At 42.5% G+C, this 22,955-nt stretch overlaps 1 protein-coding gene across 3 annotated transcripts; it reads right to left on the reverse strand.

Moving 5' to 3' along the window:
- Positions 1–819: 819 nt before the first annotated feature.
- fdxr (ferredoxin reductase) lies at positions 820–21,764 on the reverse strand. Of its 3 annotated transcripts, none has more exons than XM_021575624.2 (14): positions 21,667–21,764; positions 20,989–21,161; positions 20,655–20,755; positions 14,967–15,062; positions 14,710–14,832; positions 14,498–14,611; positions 12,715–12,816; positions 10,564–10,671; positions 9,738–9,822; positions 9,511–9,627; positions 8,585–8,784; positions 8,203–8,374; positions 7,908–8,081; positions 820–1,911 (listed from the first exon to the last, which is right to left on the reverse strand). In XM_021575624.2, exons 2-14 carry the CDS (start codon positions 21,077–21,079, stop codon positions 1,781–1,783), a joined length of 1,614 nt encoding a protein of 537 aa, XP_021431299.1. In that variant the 5' UTR covers positions 21,080–21,161; positions 21,667–21,764; the 3' UTR covers positions 820–1,780. The 3 variants fall into 3 exon arrangements, with proteins under 3 accessions (XP_021431299.1, XP_021431298.1, XP_021431300.1); XM_021575623.2 differs by having other exon boundaries at positions 20,989–21,198; positions 21,667–21,728; XM_021575625.2 differs by lacking the exons at positions 9,511–9,627; positions 21,667–21,764 and having other exon boundaries at positions 20,989–21,660.
- Positions 21,765–22,955: the final 1,191 nt, after the last annotated feature.

The following is a 22,955-nucleotide window of genomic DNA, read 5'->3' on the forward strand; positions in this document are numbered from 1 at the left end:
CTTTGACATTCAAGCATTTTGTGTAAATCTTTGACAAAAATATTTTAATCCCACCTTGTAATACAACAAGATGTGGAAAAATTCAAGGGGTTTAAATACTTTCTTTAGGCACTGTACATGAAGTGCATTCATTTCAAAACGGTAAACATATGTATTAAAAAAAAACTCAAATATAAGGTGACTGCAACACTTCTGGGTTTTTCACACAAAAGTTTCCCTTGTGTATCAAGAATGGTCCACCACCGAAAGGACATCGAGCCAACATGACAACTGTGGGAAGCATTGGAGTCAACATGGGCCTGCATCCCCGTAGTAGTCCATGGCCCGACGACTTGAGGCTGATCCAAGGGCAAAAAGTGGGTGCAACTCAATATTAGGAAAGTGTTCCTAATGTTTTGTACACTCAGTGTATATGGCCAACTGAACTTTAACACCTTTAACTGGCTTTGATGATGCAGAGGTTGTTGATTCAGGTCTAACCAAGTTTTTAGTGTCACACTCTTAATGAAAACACAATTACACTACAGTTACATTAACATAAAACAGTAGTGACACACTGATGTGGGGTCTTCATGGAACACTGATGTAAGTCTTCATGGAAATGCAACAGAGACTAGGTCCCAGTTTTCATAAGGCATCTTAAAGCTAAATTCATTGTTAGAACCTTCACGGGGCATCGTTAAATCTCAAGAGTTCTTTCCCAAATCCATCGTTACTAAAGTTGCACTTGAAAACGCTTGTTATTTACCATCCCCCTCAGACCACTCGTAAGAACAGCTAAGTGCGTAATTAGATGCGTTTTTTCCTACCGCGTCACTTCATACACAGAAGATCACCGCTAAACATAGAATCAAGATATTTGTCTCTCTGTGACGGTCGATAACTTCACAACGAAGTTGACTACGAATAAAGTTGCCAATGTCTTTAAAATTCTTACAAATAAGCAAAGGATAAAAATATGCTTCAAATGAAAACCCAGACGAGTGCATTAAAAGATAAATAGTCGACCTACAGCTACATAGGCCTATATACGGAACTTCAAAGTTCATTTAGTTTTAGTTTGCTATTAGGCTACTGTCTATTTTTTTGACTCAATATATTTCATGATGTGTAGCCTAATGTGCACAATGACGTGCCAAATCCAGTGTTTTAAGATTTGCAGCCATAGGCGATATTCTCTCCATGAGCTGATCCATCGACAGTATTGTGGAATAATTATAATGTTGAAGGTGTTATTTGAACGGAGAGCGCTGATCCAAGAGCAGCACTGGCTTTTTTTGTCTCGATCCTATCTGTATCGACACATGCCTCAACAACGCACTTAGCGAACGTTCTCTCTGTGGTGTATTGAGAAACACATACTACATCTTCAGAAATATGGATGCATCATTAAAAACACTTGTATGCCTAAATTCCATCGCTATCGGGAAACCAGGCCCTGACTGTTTTTATTAGCGCCAAGCCACAACAATTAAAATCACCAGTACTGCAGTGAAACACCACCATTGTTTCAATGAGAGCTCTGGTGAGTAAGATGTAAAGTGTATTTATTACATATGGCAAGTCAACTTGGAACTTGGGTATTGTATGACTGGCATTGCATGATGGTCAGGGACTAAATTGATTGTGTGCGTGTACCATAGACAGACAAGTTCGTGGCCTGTAGGTGGCATATAAAGTGGGGTTGGACCAGAGTTGTGTGTGTGGTCAGTGGTTCTTATTCACTTCTTGGTTGTCGAGTCCTCTGATCCGTATGACCTGTGTGTGTGGTCCCTTGTCCTTATGCCCGGGCTACCTGCAGCATCTCTCCCACGTCCAGCATCTTTTCCCTGGGCTTTCCCTTGATCTCTCCCCTCCTCGTCTCCTCACTGTCGATCTTCTCCCAGTCAGAGAACGAAACTGGCTTCACACCTACAGTCATGCACAGGGAGGTAGGTCGTTTTTGTAAAATATCAAGGTGGACGCTAACACTTGTGGAAGCTGATACTTAGTCCTCAACATACAGTGCCTTGCGAAAGTATTCGGCCCCCTTGAACTTTGCGACCTTTTGCCACATTTCAGGGTTCAAACATAAAGATGTAAAACTGTATTTTTTTGTGAAGAATCAACAACAAGTGGGACACAATCATGAAGTGGAACGACATTTATTGGATATTTCAAACTTTTTTAACAAATCAAAAACTGAAAAATTGGGCGTGCAAAATTATTCAGCCCCTTTACTTTCAGTGCAGCAAACTCTCTCCAGAAGTTCAGTGAGGATCTCTGAATGATCCAATGTTGACCTAAATGACTAATGATGATAAATACAATCCACCTGTGTGTAATCAAGTCTTCGTGTAAATGCACCTGCACTGTGATAGTCTCAGAGGTCCGTTAAAAGCGCAGAGAGCATCATGAAGAACAAGGAACACACCAGGCAGGTCCGAGATACTGTTGTGAAGAAGTTTAAAGCCGGATTTGGATACAAAAAGATTTCCCAAGCTTTAAACATCCCAAGGAGCACTGTGCAAGCAATTATATTGAAATGGAAGGAGTATCAGACCACTGCAAATCTACCAAGACCTGGCCGTCCCTCTAAACTTTCAGCTCATACAAGGAGAAGACTGATCAGAGATGCAGCCAAGAGGCCCATGATCACTCTGGATGAACTGCAGAGATCTACAGCTGAGGTGGGAGACTCTGTCCATAGGACAACAATCAGTCGTATGTTGCACAAATCTGGCCTTTATGGAGAGTGGCAAGAAAGCCATTTCTTAAAGATATCCATAAAAAGTGTCGTTTAAAGTTTGCCACAAGCCACCTGGGAGACACACCAAACATGTGGAAGAAGGTGCTCTGGTCAGATGAAACCAAAATTGAACTTTTTGGCAACAATGCAAAACGTTATGTTTGGCGTAAAAGCAACACAGCTCATCACCCTGAACACACCATCACCACTGTCAAACATGGTGGTGGCAGCATCATGGTTTGGGCCTACTTTTCTTCAGCAGGGACAGGGAAGATGGTTAAAATTGATGGGAAGATGGATGGAGCCAAATACAGGACCATTCTGGAAGAAAACCTGATGGAGTCTGCAAAAGACCTGAGACTGGGACGGAGATTTGTCTTCCAACAAGACAATGATCCAAAACATAAAGCAAAATCTACAATGGAATGGTTCAAAAATAAACATATCCAGGTGTTAGAATGGCCAAGTCAAAGTCCAGACCTGAATCCAATCGAGAATCTGTGGAAAGAACTGAAAACTGCTGTTCACAAATGCTCTCCATCCAACCTCACTGAGCTCGAGCTGTTTTGCAAGGAGGAATGGGAAAAAATTTCAGTCTCTCGATGTGCAAAACTGATAGAGACATACCCCAAGCGACTTACAGCTGTAATCGCAGCAAAAGGTGGCGCTACAAAGTATTAACTTAAGGGGGCTGAATAATTTTGCAAGCCCAATTTTTCCGTTTTTGATTTGTTAAAAAAGTTTGAAATATCCAATAAATGTCGTTCCACTTCATGATTGTGTCCCACTTGTTATTGATTCTTCACAAAAAAATACAGTTTTATATCTTTATGTTTGAAGCCTGAAATGTGGCAAAAGGTCGCAAAGTTCAAGGGGGCCGAATACTTTCGCAAGGCACTGTACCTAAACATACCTAAACTCAGCAAAAAAAGAAACGACTGTTCCACAGGTACATGTCCATTGTTTATGGTTCATTGAACAAGCATGGGAAACAGTGTTTAAACCCTTTACAATGAAGATCTGTGAAGTTATTTGGAATTTTACAAATTATCTTTGAAAGACAGGGTCCTGAAAAAGGAATGTTTCTTTTTTGTTGTTGCTGAGTTTACATTACAGTGGAGATACATTGTTATTATTATCCCTTTCTCTTTAGTCAGGCTCCGTTTATGGCATCTTAGTGACAGAGAAAGGTCTGTATGGAGTCAGCAAGATTACCATTTGCCTTAGGGGACTTCCAGCCTGTAAATCAGGGATGGGCAACTGGCGACCCGCGGGCACTTTTGAAAGCCCTCAGATCAAACTTTAAAAAAAAAATAAAATATTTAACATAAATATATTCTTGTAAGATAGAATAGTTGCAATTTCGAAAATTGCCTGTGCGCCAGCAGTTTCTCTTTTGTCAGTCTTTAATTACTTGTTACTTTTATCTCTTATTCTTATCCGTATGTTTTTAAACTGCATTGTCGGTTAGGGTCTCGTAAGTAAGCATTTCACTAGAAGGTCGACACCTGTTGTATTCAACGCATGTGACTAATACAATTTGATAGTCACTCAATTAACCAATGTCAGCTAAGATTTTTAGATTGCTAAGTTAGTTTAGCGGCCAGCTATTTAAACTTGTTATCATGGTCGAATTACGGTCTGGGGGAGGCTCCATTGATTTTGTTATTCAGTCTCGTCCAGATATCATTAAAAACCGTAAACATTTCTCTCCACCCTATGGTAAAATCAAATAAAATCGTATTTGTCACATACGCCAAATACAACAGGTGTAGGTAGACCTTACCTTAAATGCTTACTTACAAGCCCTTAACCAACAATGCAGTTTAGAAAATAGAGTTAAGAAACTATTAACTAAATAAAAGAGTTAACACAATAAAATAACAATAATAAGGCCATAAACAGGGGGTACCGGTATCGAGTATATGTGTGGAGGTACAGGTTAGTCATGGTCATTTGTACATGTAGGTAGGGCTAAAGTGACTGTGTGTGTTGTGGTGGGGGACAATGCAAATAGTCTGAGTGCCCATTTGATTAATTATTCAGGAGTCCTATGGCTTGGGGGTAGAAGCTGTTAAGAAGCATTTTGGACCTGGACTTGGCGCTCCGGTACCGATTGCCGTGCGGTAAAAGAGAGAACAGTCTGTTTAGGGTGGCTGGAGTCTTTGACAATTTTTAGGGCCTTCCTCTGACACTGCCTAGTTTATACAGTTGAAGTCGGAAGTTAACATACACTTAGGGTAGAGTCATTAAAACTTGTTTTTCAACCACAAATGTCTTGTAAACAAACTATAGTTTTGGCAAGTCGGTTAGGACATCTACTTTGTGCATGACATAAATAATTTTCCCAACAATTGTTTGCAGACATATTATTTAATTTATAATTCATTGTATCACAATTCCAGTGGGTCAGAAGTTTACATACACTAAGTTGACTGTGCCTTTAAACAGCTTGGAAAATTCCAGAAAATGATGTCATGGCTTTAGAAGCTTCTGATAGGCTAGTTGACATCATTTGAGTCAATTGGAGGTGTACCTGTGGATATATTTCAAGGGCTACCTTCAAACTCAGTGCCTCTTTGCTTGACATCATGGGAAAATCAAAAGAAATCAGCCAAGACATCAGAAAAAAAACGCAGCCGTCATACCGCTCAGGAAGGAGACACGTTCTGTCTCCTAGAGATGAACGTACTTTGGTGTGAAAAGTGCAAATCAATCCTAGAACAACAGCAAAGGACCTTGTGAAGATGCTGAAGGAAACAGGTACAAAAGTATCTATATCCACATAACCTGAGAGGCTGCTCGGACAAGGAAGCCACTGCTCCAAAACCGCCATAAAAAAGCCAGATTACGGTTTGCAACTGCACATGGGGACAAAGAGTGTACTTCTTGGAGAATTGTCCTCGGCTCTGATGAAACAAAAATAGAACTGTTTGGCCATAATGACCATCGTTATGTTTGAAGGAAAAAGGGGGAGGGCTTGCAAGCCGAAGAACACCATCCCAACCGTGAAGCACGGGGGTGGCAGCATCATGTTGTGGGGGTGCTTTGCTGCAGGAGGGACTGGTGCACTTCACAAAATAGATGACATCTAGAGGGAGGAAAATTATGTGGATATATTGAAGCAACATCTCAAGACATCAGTCAGGAAGTTAAAGCTTGGTCGCAAATGGGTCCTTCCAAATGGACAATGATCCCAAGCATACTTCCAAAGTTGTGGCAAGATGGCTTAAGGACAACAAAGTCAAGGTATTGGAGTGGCTATCACAAAGCCCTGACCTCAATCATATAGCAAATTTGAGGGCAGAACTGAAAAAGCATGTTCGAGCAAGGAGGCCTACAAACCTGACTCAGTTACACCAGCTCTGTCAGGAGGAATGGGTCAAAAATTCACCCAACTTATTGTGGGAAGCTTGTGGAAGGCTACCCAAAACATTTGACCAAAGTTAAACAATTTAAAGGCAATGCTACCAAATACTAATTGAGTGTATGTAAACTTCTGACCCACTGGGAATGTGATGAAAGAAATAAAAGCTGAAAGAAATCATTATCTCTATTATTATTCTGACATTTCACATTCTGAAAATAAAGTGGTCATCCTAACTAACCTAAGACAGGGAATTTTTACTAGGATTAAATGTCAGGAATTGTGAAAAACTGAGTTTAAATGTATTTGGCTAAAGGGTATGTAAACTTCCTACTTCAACTTTAGGTCCTGGATGGCAGGAAGTTTGGCCCCAGTGATGTACTGGGCCGTACGCACTACCCTCTGTAGCACTTTATGGTTGGATGTAGAGCAGTTGCCATACCAGGTGGTGATGCAAACGGTCAGGATGCTCTCAATGGTGCAGCTGTGGAACTTTGAGGATCTGGGGACCCATGCCAAATCTTTTCAGTCTCCTGAGGGGGAAAAGGCATTGTCGTGCCCTGTTCATGAATTTCTTGACGTGTATGACCCATGATAGTTCGTTGGTGATGTGGACACCAAGGAACTTGAAACTCTCGACCCGCTCCACTACACCTGCGTCGATGTGAATGGGGGCGTGCGTGTTCAGTCCTCCTTTTCCTGTAGTCCATGATCATCTCCTTTGTCTTACTCACGTTGAGGGAGAGGGTGTTTTCCTGGCACCACACTGCCAGGTCTCTGACCTCCTCCATATAGGCTGTCTCATCATTGTCGGTGATCAGGCCTAGCACCGTTGTTGTCAGCAAACTTAATGATGGTGTTGGAGTCGTGCTTGGCCGCGCAGTCATGGGTGAACAGGGAGTACAGAAAGGGACTGAGCACGCACCCCTGAGGGCCCCAGTGTTGAGGATCACAGTGGCAGATGTGTGGTTGCCTACCCTTACCACCTGGGGACAACCTGTCAGGAAGTTTAGGATCCAGTTGCATAGGGAGGTGTTTAGTCCCAGTGTCCTTAGCTTTGTGGGCACTATTGTGCTGAATGCTGAGGTATAGTTAATGAACAGCATTGTCACTTAGGTGTTCCTTTTGTCCAGGTGGGAAAGGGCAGAGTGGCGTGTGATTGAGCTTCATCTGTGGATCTGTTGGGGCATTATGCTAATTGGAGTGTGTCTAGGGTATCTAGGATGTTGTTGTTGATGTGAGCCATGGCCAGCCTTTCAAAGCACTTCAACGGTACCAACGGTAGCCATTTAGGAAGGTTACCTTCGCATTCTTGGGCACAGGGACTATGGTGGTCTGCTTGAAACATGTATGTAGGGAGAGTTTGAACATGTCAGTGAAGACACTTGCCAGTTGGTCCACGTATGCTTGGAGAACACATCTTGGTAATCCGTCTGGCCCCGCGGCCTTGTGAACATTGACCTGTTTAGAGGTCTTGCTCACATCATCTACGTGTATAATTGCAGGTAATTAGCTGTAAAACAGAAATGCACATGTGGGTACGCCGACCCAAGAGGATCTGTGGTCCCTCATGATGAATTCAGATTTTTTTGTGGCCCCCACTCCCATCAAAGTTGCCTATCCCTGATGTAAATAGTACATGCAAGAAGTTAAAACACAAATAACAGCACTGCAGGCGTAACACCGGTACACTGCTGTACTGCATTTACTGTACGTACTATTGCACACAAGAAGTTTCCTCACAGGAAAAATGTTATTTGAAGTGAATTGAATCATTTTAATAATCAACACAGTGCTAAGGAGTTGCAGTACCTCTTTTCTCCAGGAGAGCGGAGACCCCCTGTGAGCCAGGCTTGACGGTGGATACATCCAGTGTTCCTTTGCCAATGTCCTGTAGCAGAGTCCTGGCTGTGTCAAAGCTGTCGTTCATGGTGGTGGCTATCACCCCCGTGGGACCCCTCTTCACCCAGCCACTGCAATACAGACCTGCCGACACACACACACACACACACACAGAGAGGTTAAAGGGGACAGTTCAATCCAAAAGGGACCCATTTTTCCAATTAGCTTGTGTTTAAGGCAGGCAGACGAACGCACCCATACACACCTGCAGTCTGCTGCACGCGGCCCATAGTGTTGGGGATGATGGCTTTTCGGGCGTCGAAGGGGACGGCGGGGTCGATGAGAAGGCTCTTGTAGCCGATGCTGCTGATGACTAGGCCGCACTCCACATCTTCCACCTCACCGGTGGCCACTGCCCTCACCCCCTCACCGTCCCCCTGGGGAGAGACAGAGAGAGGCCGGGGCCAGCTTAACCTAGGCGCTTCTCTGTTCCAGCTTCAGACAATATGGCCTTGTCTTGTGTTTAATGAAAAAGGTTTTATTGGGTTTATCTGGGAAGGTAGGGACAATCAATTACGACAGAGGGTAAGAGGGTAAGCTCAAGAGATGATCCCACAGTATATCTATTCCTAAAGCACCCGGCTCACCTCCAGCCGATTGACAGCCAATCGTATCCCTGCGGCCCTGATGAGGTCAGTGGAGGGGAGGACCTCCAGGGGCTTCCGGAGGAAGCGGAATCCCCAGGCCCGCTCTGCCCTGTTTCGTCTCTCCAACTCCTCCTCCCCTGGAGTCTCTATTGCAGCCTTCAGCAGCAGCTCGGTCAGACGCTTCCTGGGCCTGGCCAGCGCTGAGAGGACACACACACAATTACAGTCAAATTATACTGACAAAAATAAACAAGTTGAACAAAAGCTAGGGGGGAAGTATCAACACATACCTACAGTTCAGGCATAAACCCAAATAAGACAGCCCACACACATAGGAATCTACACTAACCCTTGGTTGAAACTTTCAGGTACTTTTCCGAGACACCACATGTTGCCAAACTAGCTCCTACACGTCAAACTTGTTTCAATTTCTTTTTCCGTGCAAAAAGAATCCCTCAGGCTGTCTGAAGAAGCACCGTTCCAATAGATAATCTCCATTATGTCATCCACTTAGCCGAAAGGTTGCTGGGTCGGTGAAAAATCTGCGATGTGCAAGGCACTTAACCCTAATTCCTCCTTTAAGTTGCTCTGTATGTTGCTCTCCTGTAAGTCGGCTAAATGACTCAAAATGACTCAATGTAAATGTAAGATGAAAATCCATAGTCCTATACTCAATATGGTTAAGAAAATACTGTGAATATGTGACTGACAATTGAGTAAATAATTCAGACTTCTGAAACGCCCTCACAAGACTGTGATAGCAGAGCGGACAGTCTAGATTAGAGACAGTTTATCATGGGGAACAGGTTGATGGGAAGGCAGAGAGAGAGAGAGATGCTGGTTTGAAGACAAGGGAGAATTTACAAATGGATGTTAATCTGATTCTGTAACCATTGACGATCTGGGTTATGGTAGAGCAAACATATACTGCTGCTGGTCTGCAGAGTTCCGACATGATTGAGAGGGGGGAGTTTGGAGCATGTTCCTTGTCAGATAGATGGTCCCAATAGAGGCCTTAGGGAGGGGGAAGGTGCTGTTGAGGCCTGTGAAGGGTTAGTGTGTGACATCACATTACTAAGGACAAGGATAAAAGTCAATAGCAGAAGATTTTAATGAGAGAAACCTTAAGAGGAACTAAACAGCCGTGTCTCACATTTAAGAGTTTCTGCTATGCCCTCAAACTCAGACGCCTCCATCTCTGGTCTGGTTCCAGGCAGGTTCACCATCTCTCTCAGCTCCTAGACACAACAACAAATAAACACCCACGAGTGTTTGCAAAAATAAATGTTGATTTAACTACATACAAGCACAGGTGATGGTTATGAACGCAACTCTTAACTCTTTGTAATCTAGTTGTCTTAAGTGTTCGTCAAAGAAGTAGGACAAATTATAAGTAGAAAAGGTTCCAGGTGTTTCATGTTTTTACATTTTTAGCTCACATATAATTTTAATCGAATAAATGTGGAAAAAAAAACAAAATGAAGACATTAATAAATGCATTTCTATAACTTCCAAAATATTTGTTACAATGATAGGGGATTGCCAAGTTGGAGGCACGGTGGATTCAACACATTACCCCTGACCTGATCTGAGGGAAAGTTCATTTATAAAGATGTGGGGATGTTTAGGCAGATAAAAGGCTAAACCTTTGGCACGTATACTCACATGGCAAACCGTCACAGTCAATTGTATGTTGTGAATGGAAACTGTTCCACAATCTAGAATCACACTATGCAAAACCAACACAAATACTATGCAGTAATAAATAGTCCCTGATTTACAGAACAAAACAATTGCACTTGGAACTTTAAACCCTCATAAATATGACTTCATAATTTAGTGTTTGGACAATAAAAATACATACAATGTTAATCATCAAATGTGAATCATGAAATGTGAGACATCAACCTGTGTGCTCCCTGTGTTCTGCAACCCACCTGTAGTGGTCAGGGGTTAAGTGTTAGGGGTCAGAGCCTCACCTTAATAGTGCAGGCCACCTGTAGGGGTCCCCTGCGCCCCACAATGAGCACCCTGCGGACACTGCTCTCTGCCAGGGCATCTAGTGCATGCTGGGTGATATCAGTCTTCTACACGGGAATGAGACAGAGAAGGGGTTACATGGAGACACCTGACACTTAGCAATAATTATATATCCAGAGTAGAGGTTGACCGATTAATCAGAATGGCCGATTAATTAGGGCCGATTTCAAGTTTTCATAACAATCGGTAATCTGCATTTTTGGACACCGATTATGGCCGATTACAATACACTCCACGAGGAGACTGCGGGGCAGGCTGACTACCTGTTATGCGAGTGCAGCAAGGAGCCAAGGTAAGTTGCTAGTTAGCATTAAACTTACCTTATAAAAAACAATCAATCTTGACATAATCACTAGTTAACTACATATGGTTGATGATGTTACTAGTTTATCTAGCTTGTCCTGTGTTGCATATAATCGATGCGGTGCCTGTTAATTTCTCATCGAATCACAGCCTACTTCGCCAAACGGGTGATGATTTAACAAGCGCAAAAAAAAGCACTGTCTTTGCACCAATGTGTACTTAACCATAAACATCAATGCCTTTCTTAAAATCAATACACAAGTATATATTTTTAAACCTGCATATTTAGTTAATATTTCCTGCTAACATGAATTTAGTTTAACCAGGGAAATTGTGTCACTTCTCTTGCGTTCTGTGCAAGCAGAGTCAGGCTATATGCAGCAGTTTGGGCCGCCTGGCTCGTTGTGAACTGCTTGAAGACCATTTCTTCCTAACAAAGACCATAAGTCATTTGCCAGAATTGTACATAATTATGACATACATTGAATGTTGTGCAATGTAACAGCAATATTTAGACTTAGGGATGCCACTGGTTAGATAAAATACAGAACGGTTCCGTATTTCACTAAAAGAATAAAAGTCTTGTTTTCGAGATGATAGTTTCCGGATATGACCATATTAATGACCTAAGGCTCGTATTTCTGTGTGTTATTATAATTAAATCTATGATTTGATAGAGCAGTCTGACTGAGCGGTGGTAGGCAGCAGCGGGCTCATAAGCATTCATTCAATTTGCCAGCAGCTCTTCGCGGTGCTTCAAGCATTGCGCTGTTTATGACTTCAAGCCTATCAACTCCCGAGATTAGGCTGGCAATACTATAGTGCCCATAAGAACATCCAATAGTCAAAGGTATATGAAATACAAATGGTATAGAGAGAAATAGTCCTATAATTTCTATAATAACTACAACCTAAAACTTCTTACCTATGAATATTGAAGACTCATGTTAAAAGGAACCAGCTTTCATATATTCTCATGTTCTGAGCAAGGAACTTAAACGTTAGCTTTTTTACATGGCACATATTGCACTTTTACTTTCTTCTCCAACACTGTGTTTTTGCATTATTTAAACCAAATTGAACATGTTTGATTGTTTATTTGAGACTAAATAGATTTTGATATATTATATTAAGTTAAAATAAAAGTGTTCATTCAGTATTGTTGTAATTGTCATTATTACAAATATATATATTGTAATAATGAACAATTCGCCGATTAACCGGTATCGGCTTTTTTTGGTCCTCCAAAAATCGGCATCGGCGTTGAAAAATCACAATCGGTCGACCTCTAATCCAGAGATATGCAGATTTTGATTGTTTTCTTTCTGTGTGCTTTAACATTTTATACACAATGACAGGATTCAGGCTTTGACAGAGAGAGATCAGATATAGAATGTATTTGGGTAGATACGTGGCAGCATATCTCTAGCCTGACTACCCATCCACATTGCTCTGTCCAAACTAGCGTTTCTTCTCCACAATGAGTCCGGGTTTGCTTTCCTCCATTACGTTCTCTAGAATGCAAACACATTCTGAGAGTTCCGATTGGTCCCAGAAACCAATGGGTTGGCCCAGAGCTGGCCTACATGATGATGATATCAACTTTGATATTGTGATTCGTTAGATTTGCTAGAGATTACCCATTTGCTGTTTAATTAGTTGTGTACAAGGGCCCTCATTTTGAGGTCAACACAAAAAACTTATAGGATGGCAGTTTCAGACAATGTTTGGAGCGATAGAGCAGCGGAATTAAATTTGGGATGAGTCGTCAGGCAAGCATATCTTACCTTCAGAATATCTACAGGAGATAGCAGTATCCTCGCAACATCCAGTGCCACGTTACCCTGCCCCAGAATGACAGCCGTCTCACAGCTCAGATCCGGCCTAAGCTAGTAGGATGGAGAAAGAGAAATGGAGAGGGACCGAGATAGACAGATTTATGTACAGCGCATTCAGAAAGTATTCAGACCCCTTGACCTTTTCCACATTTTGTTACGTTTCAGCCTTACTCTTAAATTGACTAAATAAAATTCTCAGCAATCCACACACAGTACCCCATAATGACAAAGCAAAAACAGGTTTTTAGAAACATAAATACCTTATTTACATAACTATTCAAACCCTTTGCTATGAGACTCGAAATTGAGCTCAGGTGCATCCTGTTTCCATTGATCATCCTTGAGATGTTTCTACAACTTGATTGGAGTACACCTGTGGTAAATTCAATTAATTGGACATGATTTGGAAAGGCACATACCTGTCTATATAAGGTTCCACAGTTCACAGTGCATGTCAGAGCAAAAACTAAGCCATGAGGTCAAAGGAATTGTCCGTAGACCTCCGAGACAGGATTGTGGCGAGGCACAGATCTGGGGAAGGGTACCCAAAACAATTCTGCAGCATTGAAGGTCCCCAAGAACAGAGGCCTCCATCATTCTTAAATGGAAAACGTTTGAAAACAGAGACTCTTCCTAGAGCTGCCCCTCCGGCCAAACTGAGCAATCGGGGAGAAGGACATTGGTCAGGGAGGTGACCAAGAACCCGATGGTCACTGACAGAGTTCTAGAGTTCCTCTGTGGAGATGGGAGAACCTTCCAGAAGGTTCCACAACCATCTCTACAGCACGCCACCAATCAGGCCTTTATGGTAGAGTGGCCAGACGGAAGCCACTCCTCCGTAAAATGCACATGACAGCCCACTTGGAGTTTGCACCTAAAGACTCTCAGAGCATGAGAAACAAGATTTTCTGGTCTGATGAAACCAAGATTGAACTCTTTGGCCTGAATGCCAAGCATTACGTCTGGAGGAAACCTGGCACCATCCCTACGGTGAAGCATGGTGGTGGCAGCATCATGCTGTAAGGACATTTGTCAGCGGCAGGGAGACTAGTCAGGATCGAGGGAAAGATGAATGGAGGAAAGTACAGAGAGCTACTTGATGAAAACCTGCTCCACAGCACTCAGGACCTCAGCACTCGGGTTCACCTTCCAACAGGACAACGACCTTAAGCACACAGCCAAGACAATGCAGGAGTGGCTTCGGGACAAGTCTCAATGTCCTTGAGTGGCACAGCCAGAGCCCGAACCCGATCTAACATCTCTGGAGAGACCTGAAAATAGCTGTGCAGCAAAGCTCCCCATCCAACCTGACAAAGCTTGAGAGTATCTGCAGAGAAGATTGGGAGAAACTCCACAAATGCAGGTGGCCAAGCTTGTAGCTTCTACCCAAGAAGACTCTATGCTGTAATCACTGCCAAAGGTGCTTCAATAAGTTACTGAGTAAAGGGTCTGAATACTTATGTAAATGTGATATTTACATTTTTTATAAATTAGCAAAAATGTCTAAACCTGTTTTTGATTTGTCATTATGGGTTGTTGTGTGTAGATTGACATGGGGGGAAAAAATATTTAACACATTTTAGAATAAGGATGTGGAAAAATGTGGAAAAGGTCAAGGGGTCTAAATACTTTCCGAAGGCACTGTATATCACTGAAATGTGTGTCGAAGCCTGTGATTTAAAAGCTCAGTACTTTCTCCTAACACCTCTGTAAATAGTTAGGACAACATTACCTCACTGTTTCTAGGCAGCCCATTGTACCAGCCGACAAAGTCTTTGGCAGAGTACACCCCAGCCAAGTCTTCCCCTGGTACACCCATTGTCCTGTTCCCCTCCGCTCCATAGCTCTACGGATACACACACACACACACACACATAAATACTCACACTTAAAAGACACACACAGTGATTTAGGGGTGTAGATCTCTTTGGGGTGTAGTCTCACCAGCACCACAGCGTGGTAGGCTTCTTGAAGCTCCTCCACAGTGACGTCCTTCCCCACTCTCACATTGCCATGGAAACTACACCTGGCATGCTGGGCCGTTTGGGTGAAGGTGTTGATGACGTTCTGACGAGACCACAAGAAAAAAAGAGAGAGAGAGGAGAAGAGGGAAGAGAGAGAAGGAGAGATGCCATGATTCAATACATTATATACATTTTGTCTGCTTCTGTCTGGCTATCATTTAATCAATCAATACTGACCTTGACCTCTGGATGGTCGGGGGCCACCCCAAATCTGACCAGGCCGAAGGGGACGGGTAGACGCTCGTAGATGTCCACCTGAACATCTGTCCGAGTCTTTTACAGACACACACACAAAAAAGCCTTGCTTACACTTAAAAACATGCCAGTATGAACCAAACATATGTTGACACTGACTCAGGCCTGGGCAACTCCAGTCCTTGGGGGCCTGATAGGTGTCACACTTTTCCCATCCCTGGCAAACACACCTGATTTAAACTAATTGCATTTTTAACTGAAGATCATGATTAGTTGATTATTGGAGTCAGGTGTGTTGGCTGGGGCAAAAGTGTGACACCAATCAGGCCCCTGAGGATTGGTGTTGCCCAGGCCTGCGTACTACTTTAGTTTGACTCTATTGACATATGCAGGGCTATATTTGACCCGACAGTATTGCTAGAGCAACACTGTCGGGTACTGTCAAACTTGGTAGGCTTTTATTTTAAAATAAGGGCTTTGTGTGCAAGTGCAGGAAATGTATTCATGCCATTTAACAACCGTGGACCACAAATAATGCTATCTTTACACATGGGAAATATACAAGTAGCAGCCAGTCGCTATATACTGTGTGTACCACAATACAAATGAGAGCTATTGATAGAGTAATCAGCAATTGATGACGTAATTTCCTGGTTTACGAGCAGGCTCGGTAGCTGCCTGTAAAAATATGTTCCAAGCAAATTAGGCAATTGTGCACATACAATTTCTCAGATGATCTCTTAATATCACCAAGTATGGGTAAATCCATTTGAATTCAATCACTTTTTGACAGCATCACTTTGATATGAACAAAACCTTCCATATATATATATATATATATATATATATATTCCCATTGTAAGTAACTTTTTTGTCAGAAAGCTACTTTTAAAACTTGAATGCCAGGACATTCAAGAGATAGAAGGTGCTCAAAGTTGACCTATATTGCTTACCCTACCATACCATGAGACATCCATGTCTTCATCACTGTTGAGATTGTAAGCTTTTAAATGATAGCAAACAAGGCTGTCAAACTATTGTATACTTTTGTGAAAAAAAACATTTAGTCAAATTGTATTTTTTTTGTGTTTTACCTTAAACGTCAATTATCTAAAAACGCCTCAACTCAAGATTTTTTTTCGTCTGTTTCGTCTGTTGTTTTAACCCAATGAGTCCCACCATAACGCCAGCACGTTTTGGACTTCTAACCTCTTGAAAAACACATTGTGTGTCTACAGACTTCTGCGTTATACCATTGGATATGTCTATTTCTTCTGCAGCCATAGATACCAACTGTGTGATTAGAGCGGTGCTCACAAGCTTATACAAAAGTTATTGAAAGGTAAGGTAGACAATCTCAGGACAGTGCCTAGAATAAAGTAATGAGCTCACAGCTGCTGTCACAAACTCTACACGGTTGTCACGGACTGGTTGGATATTCGTTTCCCAGTGAGCAAACCATTTCTGTCGTTTTTTGTACTTACAGCATTCAGAAATTCAATTTTAATCAGGTTTTTGCTTTGGCTGACTTCCTTTTTTTATTATTGATTTTTTGCCACAAAAACTCATGAATGCAACTGTTTATGTCAAATTGGTTTGTGTTCTACTTGTATCCCCTGGTTGTCCTGAAAAGAAAATGGTAAATCACTGCATTGTGATGCTAAATATAAGGGCTGGACAGGCAGATAAATGAAAAGACAATTTTTGATGGGGTATCGTGACTGAGGGTTAAATTATACCATAGCAAACCTAATGAAATCATAGGAATATGGATAATAGAATAGACGCGACCATTTAAGTTGACATTCGACAATAGGTGGGCCGGCAGCCATCTTTGGGGTAGTAATTAGAACTTAACATTTCAATTAAATGTTTATGTCAATGGTGTACCAGGTAAATTGCAGTGGTCTGAAGGGATTGGTCCATTCTATTTCTATGATTGAAATGACACCCACCCGGTATTCAAGAGCATGTAGTGTCTCAACTGATAGTGGGCACAACACAAAAACCTAAAATGATGTAAAGTAGGGTCTAAGTAAGCTACAGCGTATGCAATATTTTTTAGTTGATGCCTTTTTAGATAACTGATGTTAAAAAAGTTTTAAAAAGTTGACAAAAAAAATAAGTGATTGAATTCAAATTCAAACCCATATTTTACATTTACTCTAGTAAAAAGAGTTGTCACTAGTTACCACAGCCACAACGTTTAAATGGGCAATATCATAACATAAAAACATTTGCTTTTTGATCTTAATTTAAAGTTAGGGCATAAGGTTAGCAGTGTGGTTAAGGTTAGCCCAATACATTACACATAAAAGTAATTGGACGAAGGCGTCTTCTGTATGGGGGAGTTTTAATCGGAATGGCCAATTATCGGTCAACCTCTAGTCGAGACCCAGGGTCTCGAGCTTAATGATGAATTTGGAGGGTACTATGGCGTTAAATGCTGAGCTGTAGGCGATGAACAGCATTCTTACATAGGTATTCCTCTTGTCCAGATGGGTTAGGGCAGTGTGATTGCGATTGCGTCGTCTGTGGACCTATTGGGGCAGTAAGCAAATTGGAGTGGGTCTAGGGTGTCAGGTAGGGTGGAGGTGATATGGTCCTTGACTAGTCTCTCAAAGCACTTCATGATGACAGAAGTGAGTGCTATGGGGCGATAGTCATTTAGCTCATTTACTTTAGCTTTCTTGGAAACAGGAACAATGGTGGCCCTCTTGAAGCATGTGGGGACAGCAGACTGTGATAGGGATTGATTGAATATGTCCGTAAACACACCAGCCAGCTGGTCTGCGCATGCTCTCGGCTATGTATGCCGTCTGGGCCGGCAGCCTTGCGAGGGTTAACACGTTTAAATGTTTTACTCACATTGGCTGTGATGAAGGAGGTAGCGGGTTTTGGTAGCGGGCCGTGTCGGTGGCACTGTAATGTCCTCAAAGCGAGCAAAAAAGCGGTTTTGTTTGTCTGGGAGCAAGACATCGGGGTCCGCAACTGGGCTGATTTTCTTTATGTAGTCCGTGATTGACTGTAGACCCTGCCACATACCTCTCGTGTCTGAGCATTTGAATTGCGACTCTACTTTGTCTCTATACTGACACTTAGCTTGTTAGATTGCCTTGCGGAGGGAATAGCTACACTGTTTGTATTCGGTCATGTTTCCGGTCGCCTTGCCCTGATTAAAAGTGGTGGTTCGCGCTTTCAGTTTCACGCAAATGCTGCCATCAATCCACGGTTTCTGGTTGCGGAAGGTTTTAAAAGTCGCCGTGGGTACAACATCACCGATGAACTTGCTAATAAACTCCCTCACCGAATCAGCGAATTCGATGCTATCCGGAACATAACCCAGTCCATGTGATCGAAGCAATCTTGAAGCGTGGAATCAGATTGGTCGGACCAGCGGTGAACAGACCAGAGCACGGGTGTTTCCTGTTTTAGTTTCAGAATCCCTAACCCATCTGGACAAGAGGAATACCTATGTGAGAATGCTGTTCATCGACTACAGCTCAGCATTTAACACCATAGTACCCTCCAAACTCGTCATCAAGCTCGAGACCCTGGGTCTCGACCCCGCCTTGTGCAACTGGGTACTGGACTTCCTGACGGGCCGCCCCCAGGTGGTGAGGGTAGGTAACATCTCCACCCCGCTGATTCTCAACACTGGGGCCCCACAAGGGTGCGTTCTGAGCCCTCTCCTGTACTCCCTGTTCACCCACGACTGTGTGGCCATGCACACCTCCAACTCAATCATCAAGTTTTGCGGACGACACAACAGTGGTAGGCTTGATTACCAACAACGACGAGACGGCCTACAGGGAGGAGGTGAGGGCCCTCGGAGTGTGGTGTCAGGAAAATAACCGCATACTCAACAAAACAAAGGAGATGATTGTGGACTTCAGGAAACAACAGAGGGAGCACCCCCCTATCGACGGGACAGTAATGGAGAGGGTAGTAAGTTTCAAGTTCCTCGGCGTACACATCACGGACAAACTGAATTGGTCCACCCACACAGACAGCGTTGTGAAGAAGGCGCAGCAGCGCCTCTTCAACCTCAGGAGATAAAGAAATTTGGCTTGTCACCAAAAGCACTCACAAACTTCTACAGATGCACAATCGAGAGCATCCTGTCGGGCTGTATCACCGCCTGGTACGGCAACTGCTCCGCCCACAACCGTAAGGCTCTCCAGAGGGTAGTGAGGTCTGCACAACGCATCACCGGGGGCAAACTACCTGCCCTCCAGGACACCTACACCACCCGATGTCACAGGAAGGCCATAAAGATCATCAAGGACAACAACCACCCGAGCCACTGCCTGTTCACCCCGCTATCATCCAGAAGGCGAGGTCAGTTCAGGTGCATCAAAGCAGGGACCGAGAGACTGAAAAACAGCTTCTATCTCAAGGCCAGACTTTTAAACAGCCACCACTGACATTGAGTGGCTGCTGCCAACACACTGCCTCAACTCCAGCCACTTTAATAATGGAAATTGATGTAAAAATATAATCACTAGCCACTTTAAACAATGCTACTTAATATAATGTTCACATACCCTACATTATTAATCTCATATGTATATACTGTACTCTATATCATCTACTGCATCTTTATGTAATAGATGTATCACTAGCCACTTTCAACTATTACACTTTGTTTACCCTACATTACTCATCTCATCTCATATGTATATACTGTACTCAATACCATCTACTGCATCTTGCCTATGCCGTTCTGTACCATCACTCATTCATATATCTTTATGTACATATTCTTTATCCCTTTATACACACAAGTGTAAGGTAGTAGTTTTTTAATTGTTAGGTTAGATTACTTGTTGGTTATTACTGCATTGTCAGAACTAGAAGCACAAGCATTTCGCTACACTCGCATTAACATCTGCTAACCATGTGTATGTGACAAATAAATTTGATTTGATAAGGGCCTCCCGGGTGGCGCAGTGGTTAAGGGCGCTGTACTGCAGGGCCGGGCGCAGTGCGCGCTAACCAAGGTTGCCAGGTGCACAGTGTTTCCTCCGACACATTGGTGCGGCTGGCTTCCGGGTTGGATGCGCGCTGTGTTAAGAAGCAGTTGGGTTGTGTATCGGAGGACGCATGACTTTCAACCTTCGTCTCTCCCGAGCCCGTACGGGAGTTGTAGCGATGAGACAAGATAGTAGCTACTAACAATTGGATACCATGAAATTGGGGAGAAAATAAATAAATAAATAAATTGATTTGATTACTATGGCCTATTTATTGCCTTTACCTCCTTACTCCATTTGCACACACGGTATAGATTTCTATTGACTGTACTTTTGTTTATAAATGTGTTTTTTTGGCCAAAGGATCAAATTCTCAGCTATGTAAACAATACAGAGCTGTAGCACAACAAAGACCTGGGTCTGGTGGATTACTGTAGGTGGGGAATTATGTCAACTCTGGGTGTAAAGTACACATTGGCTGCTGTCCCTTTTATCTAATCTCTATCCTTCCTGAAGTCTGCACTTGTTAACTTCCCCTCATGGAATGGACTCCATAGTTTACACTTTGGGGAAAAGGGCAATAAATTAGAACAGGATTTTGGGAAAGAAAGCTCTGATCCAAGATTTGTGCCTAAGGGAAGCATCTACCCGATGGTTCAAATCTTGGGGACGGTAGCACTGAGACATCACTCACCTTGACTAGGTGTTGTGCAGTGTAGAAGCCAGCTGGGCCACCTCCAACTATGCACACCTTGGCACTGGAGGCAGGTGTGGAGGTGGAAAGTCCACACACACCTGTATAGACACAAGCCAGAATGAGCAATGACAACCCATGTATGTAGCTAACTCATTCTATGTCACTAAATGGTAATTTTATCTGTCAATATAGGCTAGTGTCAGACATATAAATTATCTGTTACTAAATCACTATTCTGTCCAGACCTGTAGACGTGTCGTTTTACTCTAAGCAGGGTGAATTACTGTATGCACTTGGAGAGCAGTGTCCATTGTTTGCCCCCCCTTCTTACCATGGAATCGTGTGATCCTTCCGCACCTTGCCGAAGTCAGAAATAACTTTAAAATCTGGACCTTGCACAACGCAGCTTTATGAGTGCTCATCTTCACAACTCATCAATCGTCCAGGAAATGTCTCTTTGGTAGGCGGCTAGCGAGACTAGCTTGTAGTTTGGTCCAGACTGATCTGTGGTCATAACGTTAAATGCAGCAGAGACAAGGCACTAGGACAGGAATGGATTACGGTCGAGATTATCAATCACTTCATCTCTTCCGGCGGCGTGTGCGCTCCAGTTGTCACACAATAATGAAAACACAATTAATCAGATAGCTGGTACATTGCAAATAGGTAGCTAGCTAGCGTTAGTAACTAAATAAAGGCACAGCCATTCATTAAAAGTAAAATTGTTCCCCTACTAGATAGTTAACCATCCACAGTGTAGTAGCTACGTGAGTGTGCTAGCCACAGTGCTGCAGATGACCGTGGGTGCGTTTGTTGACAAATTAATTCAACAGGATTAGCTAGCTACCTCGCTCAACTGGTTAGGTTTATGCGATTTAGAGTTAATTATTAGACAAACTAAGTTAGCTAGCTATTCTGAAAAATGTGGCACTTGCCATGCATGAAGGCAAATTACATTTTAAAACAATAGTGGAAGACTTGAAATTTAAATCATATGTCAAAAACGAACCGTTTATCATGTGTTCCGTCCAAAGTGTCTCGTCCTGAAAATACAGCTGCATACATAGTTCCGGGTTAAAGCTAACTGCACCTTGACAAATGGCATTATAGAGATAATAATCTCTAAACCCAAGGTAATAGTGGGTCAATGTCTTGGATTTATCAGGACCCCAGGGTACACACACGCACAGTTACATAACAAGACCTTGCTTTTGAATTTCTCGCCCTTGAATGAACATCACTGTGTTTTTTGTTGGGTTTCTACATCAAATAAATTCAATAGCTTCTGCACCATGTTTTATTTTGAAGTTTAAATGAATTACTATGTCCTCTCTTTCAGACACCATAATGTATTCTTAGATTAGACATTGACGAGCCCTAGATAATTGCCTCATGAAATTCCCCTGTAGAGTGCCAAATTCTCATAAATTCTACAATATCTGTTAGCAGTGACAATGTTAGCATATAAATCTTGGTGGGGCAAACAAAACATATATTTTTTAGATGCATGCCAGCAAAGCCACTACACAACCCAACACTAAACAATACATCAACTGCACTATAAGGGTGACAAACAGCGCCTACAAACTGTTAGGGCCTACATAAAGATGACTCAATGTCAGAGCTTTCTTTTCAGCACCATGGAGTGAATCCTTACCACCGTTCCACCTGGCTATCAGCGGAGCCCTGTCTGGCAGCGAAACAGTTCATTCAGCATAATTTACTGCCTTTCTAAAAAAAAAAACAAAGCTGATATGGCTGACTTGCTTAAACAAATGTGGTTTCTACTGACAATTGAAATGTACAAACTATGGCATAAAGGAACGATGAGTAGATAAAAGGCAATCCGTAATTCCGATTAAGATATTAGTGAGCGAGCTAAGATGGACAAAGTCAATATGAATTTGTTCAGCATTTTTCAAATGTTCAGCAACAGAATTCAGAACATGGTCCATTCTTACAGTATTGTCCCTGTACACCAAGTCAGAACCGTAGGATAAATTAGGGGGCATATAAGCAGACAAGGAAAGCTCTTACAATATTCAATGATGACATTTCTCTAAAACAGGCTATAGGCTACATGTGCACCACCAAGTCAGAGGCTAAAGTAGGCTAAATTATGAGGGGGAAAGGGACCAGATTATTAGGGTGAGGCACATGGGCTACTAAGAGCTTACTACCAACATACACTTAGTATTACTTTCTTAGCTACAGTATACATATCTCCCTGACATATTACATCATTTATGCAGCAGCATACAACACATTTTTGGACTCACCTTGTTGTGCTGTGCTCAT

This window comes from Oncorhynchus mykiss, chromosome 20, assembly GCF_013265735.2.
Source record: "Oncorhynchus mykiss isolate Arlee chromosome 20, USDA_OmykA_1.1, whole genome shotgun sequence".
NCBI lineage: Eukaryota > Metazoa > Chordata > Actinopteri > Salmoniformes > Salmonidae > Oncorhynchus > Oncorhynchus mykiss.

Bases quoted from the DNA above. Each gene is read 5' to 3' on its own strand.
- fdxr (XM_021575624.2), bottom strand. From the start codon at position 21,079: ATGAGCACTCATAAAGCTGCGTTGTGCAAGGTCCAGATTTTAAAGTTA. The intron at 20,756-20,988 runs GTAAGAAGGGGG...GTGTCTATACAG, and splicing joins AAGGATCACACGATTCCATG to GTGTGTGTGGACTTTCCACC. The intron at 12,817-14,497 runs GTAATGTTGTCC...CCATCCTACTAG, and splicing joins GGCTGCCTAGAAACAGTGAG to CTTAGGCCGGATCTGAGCTG.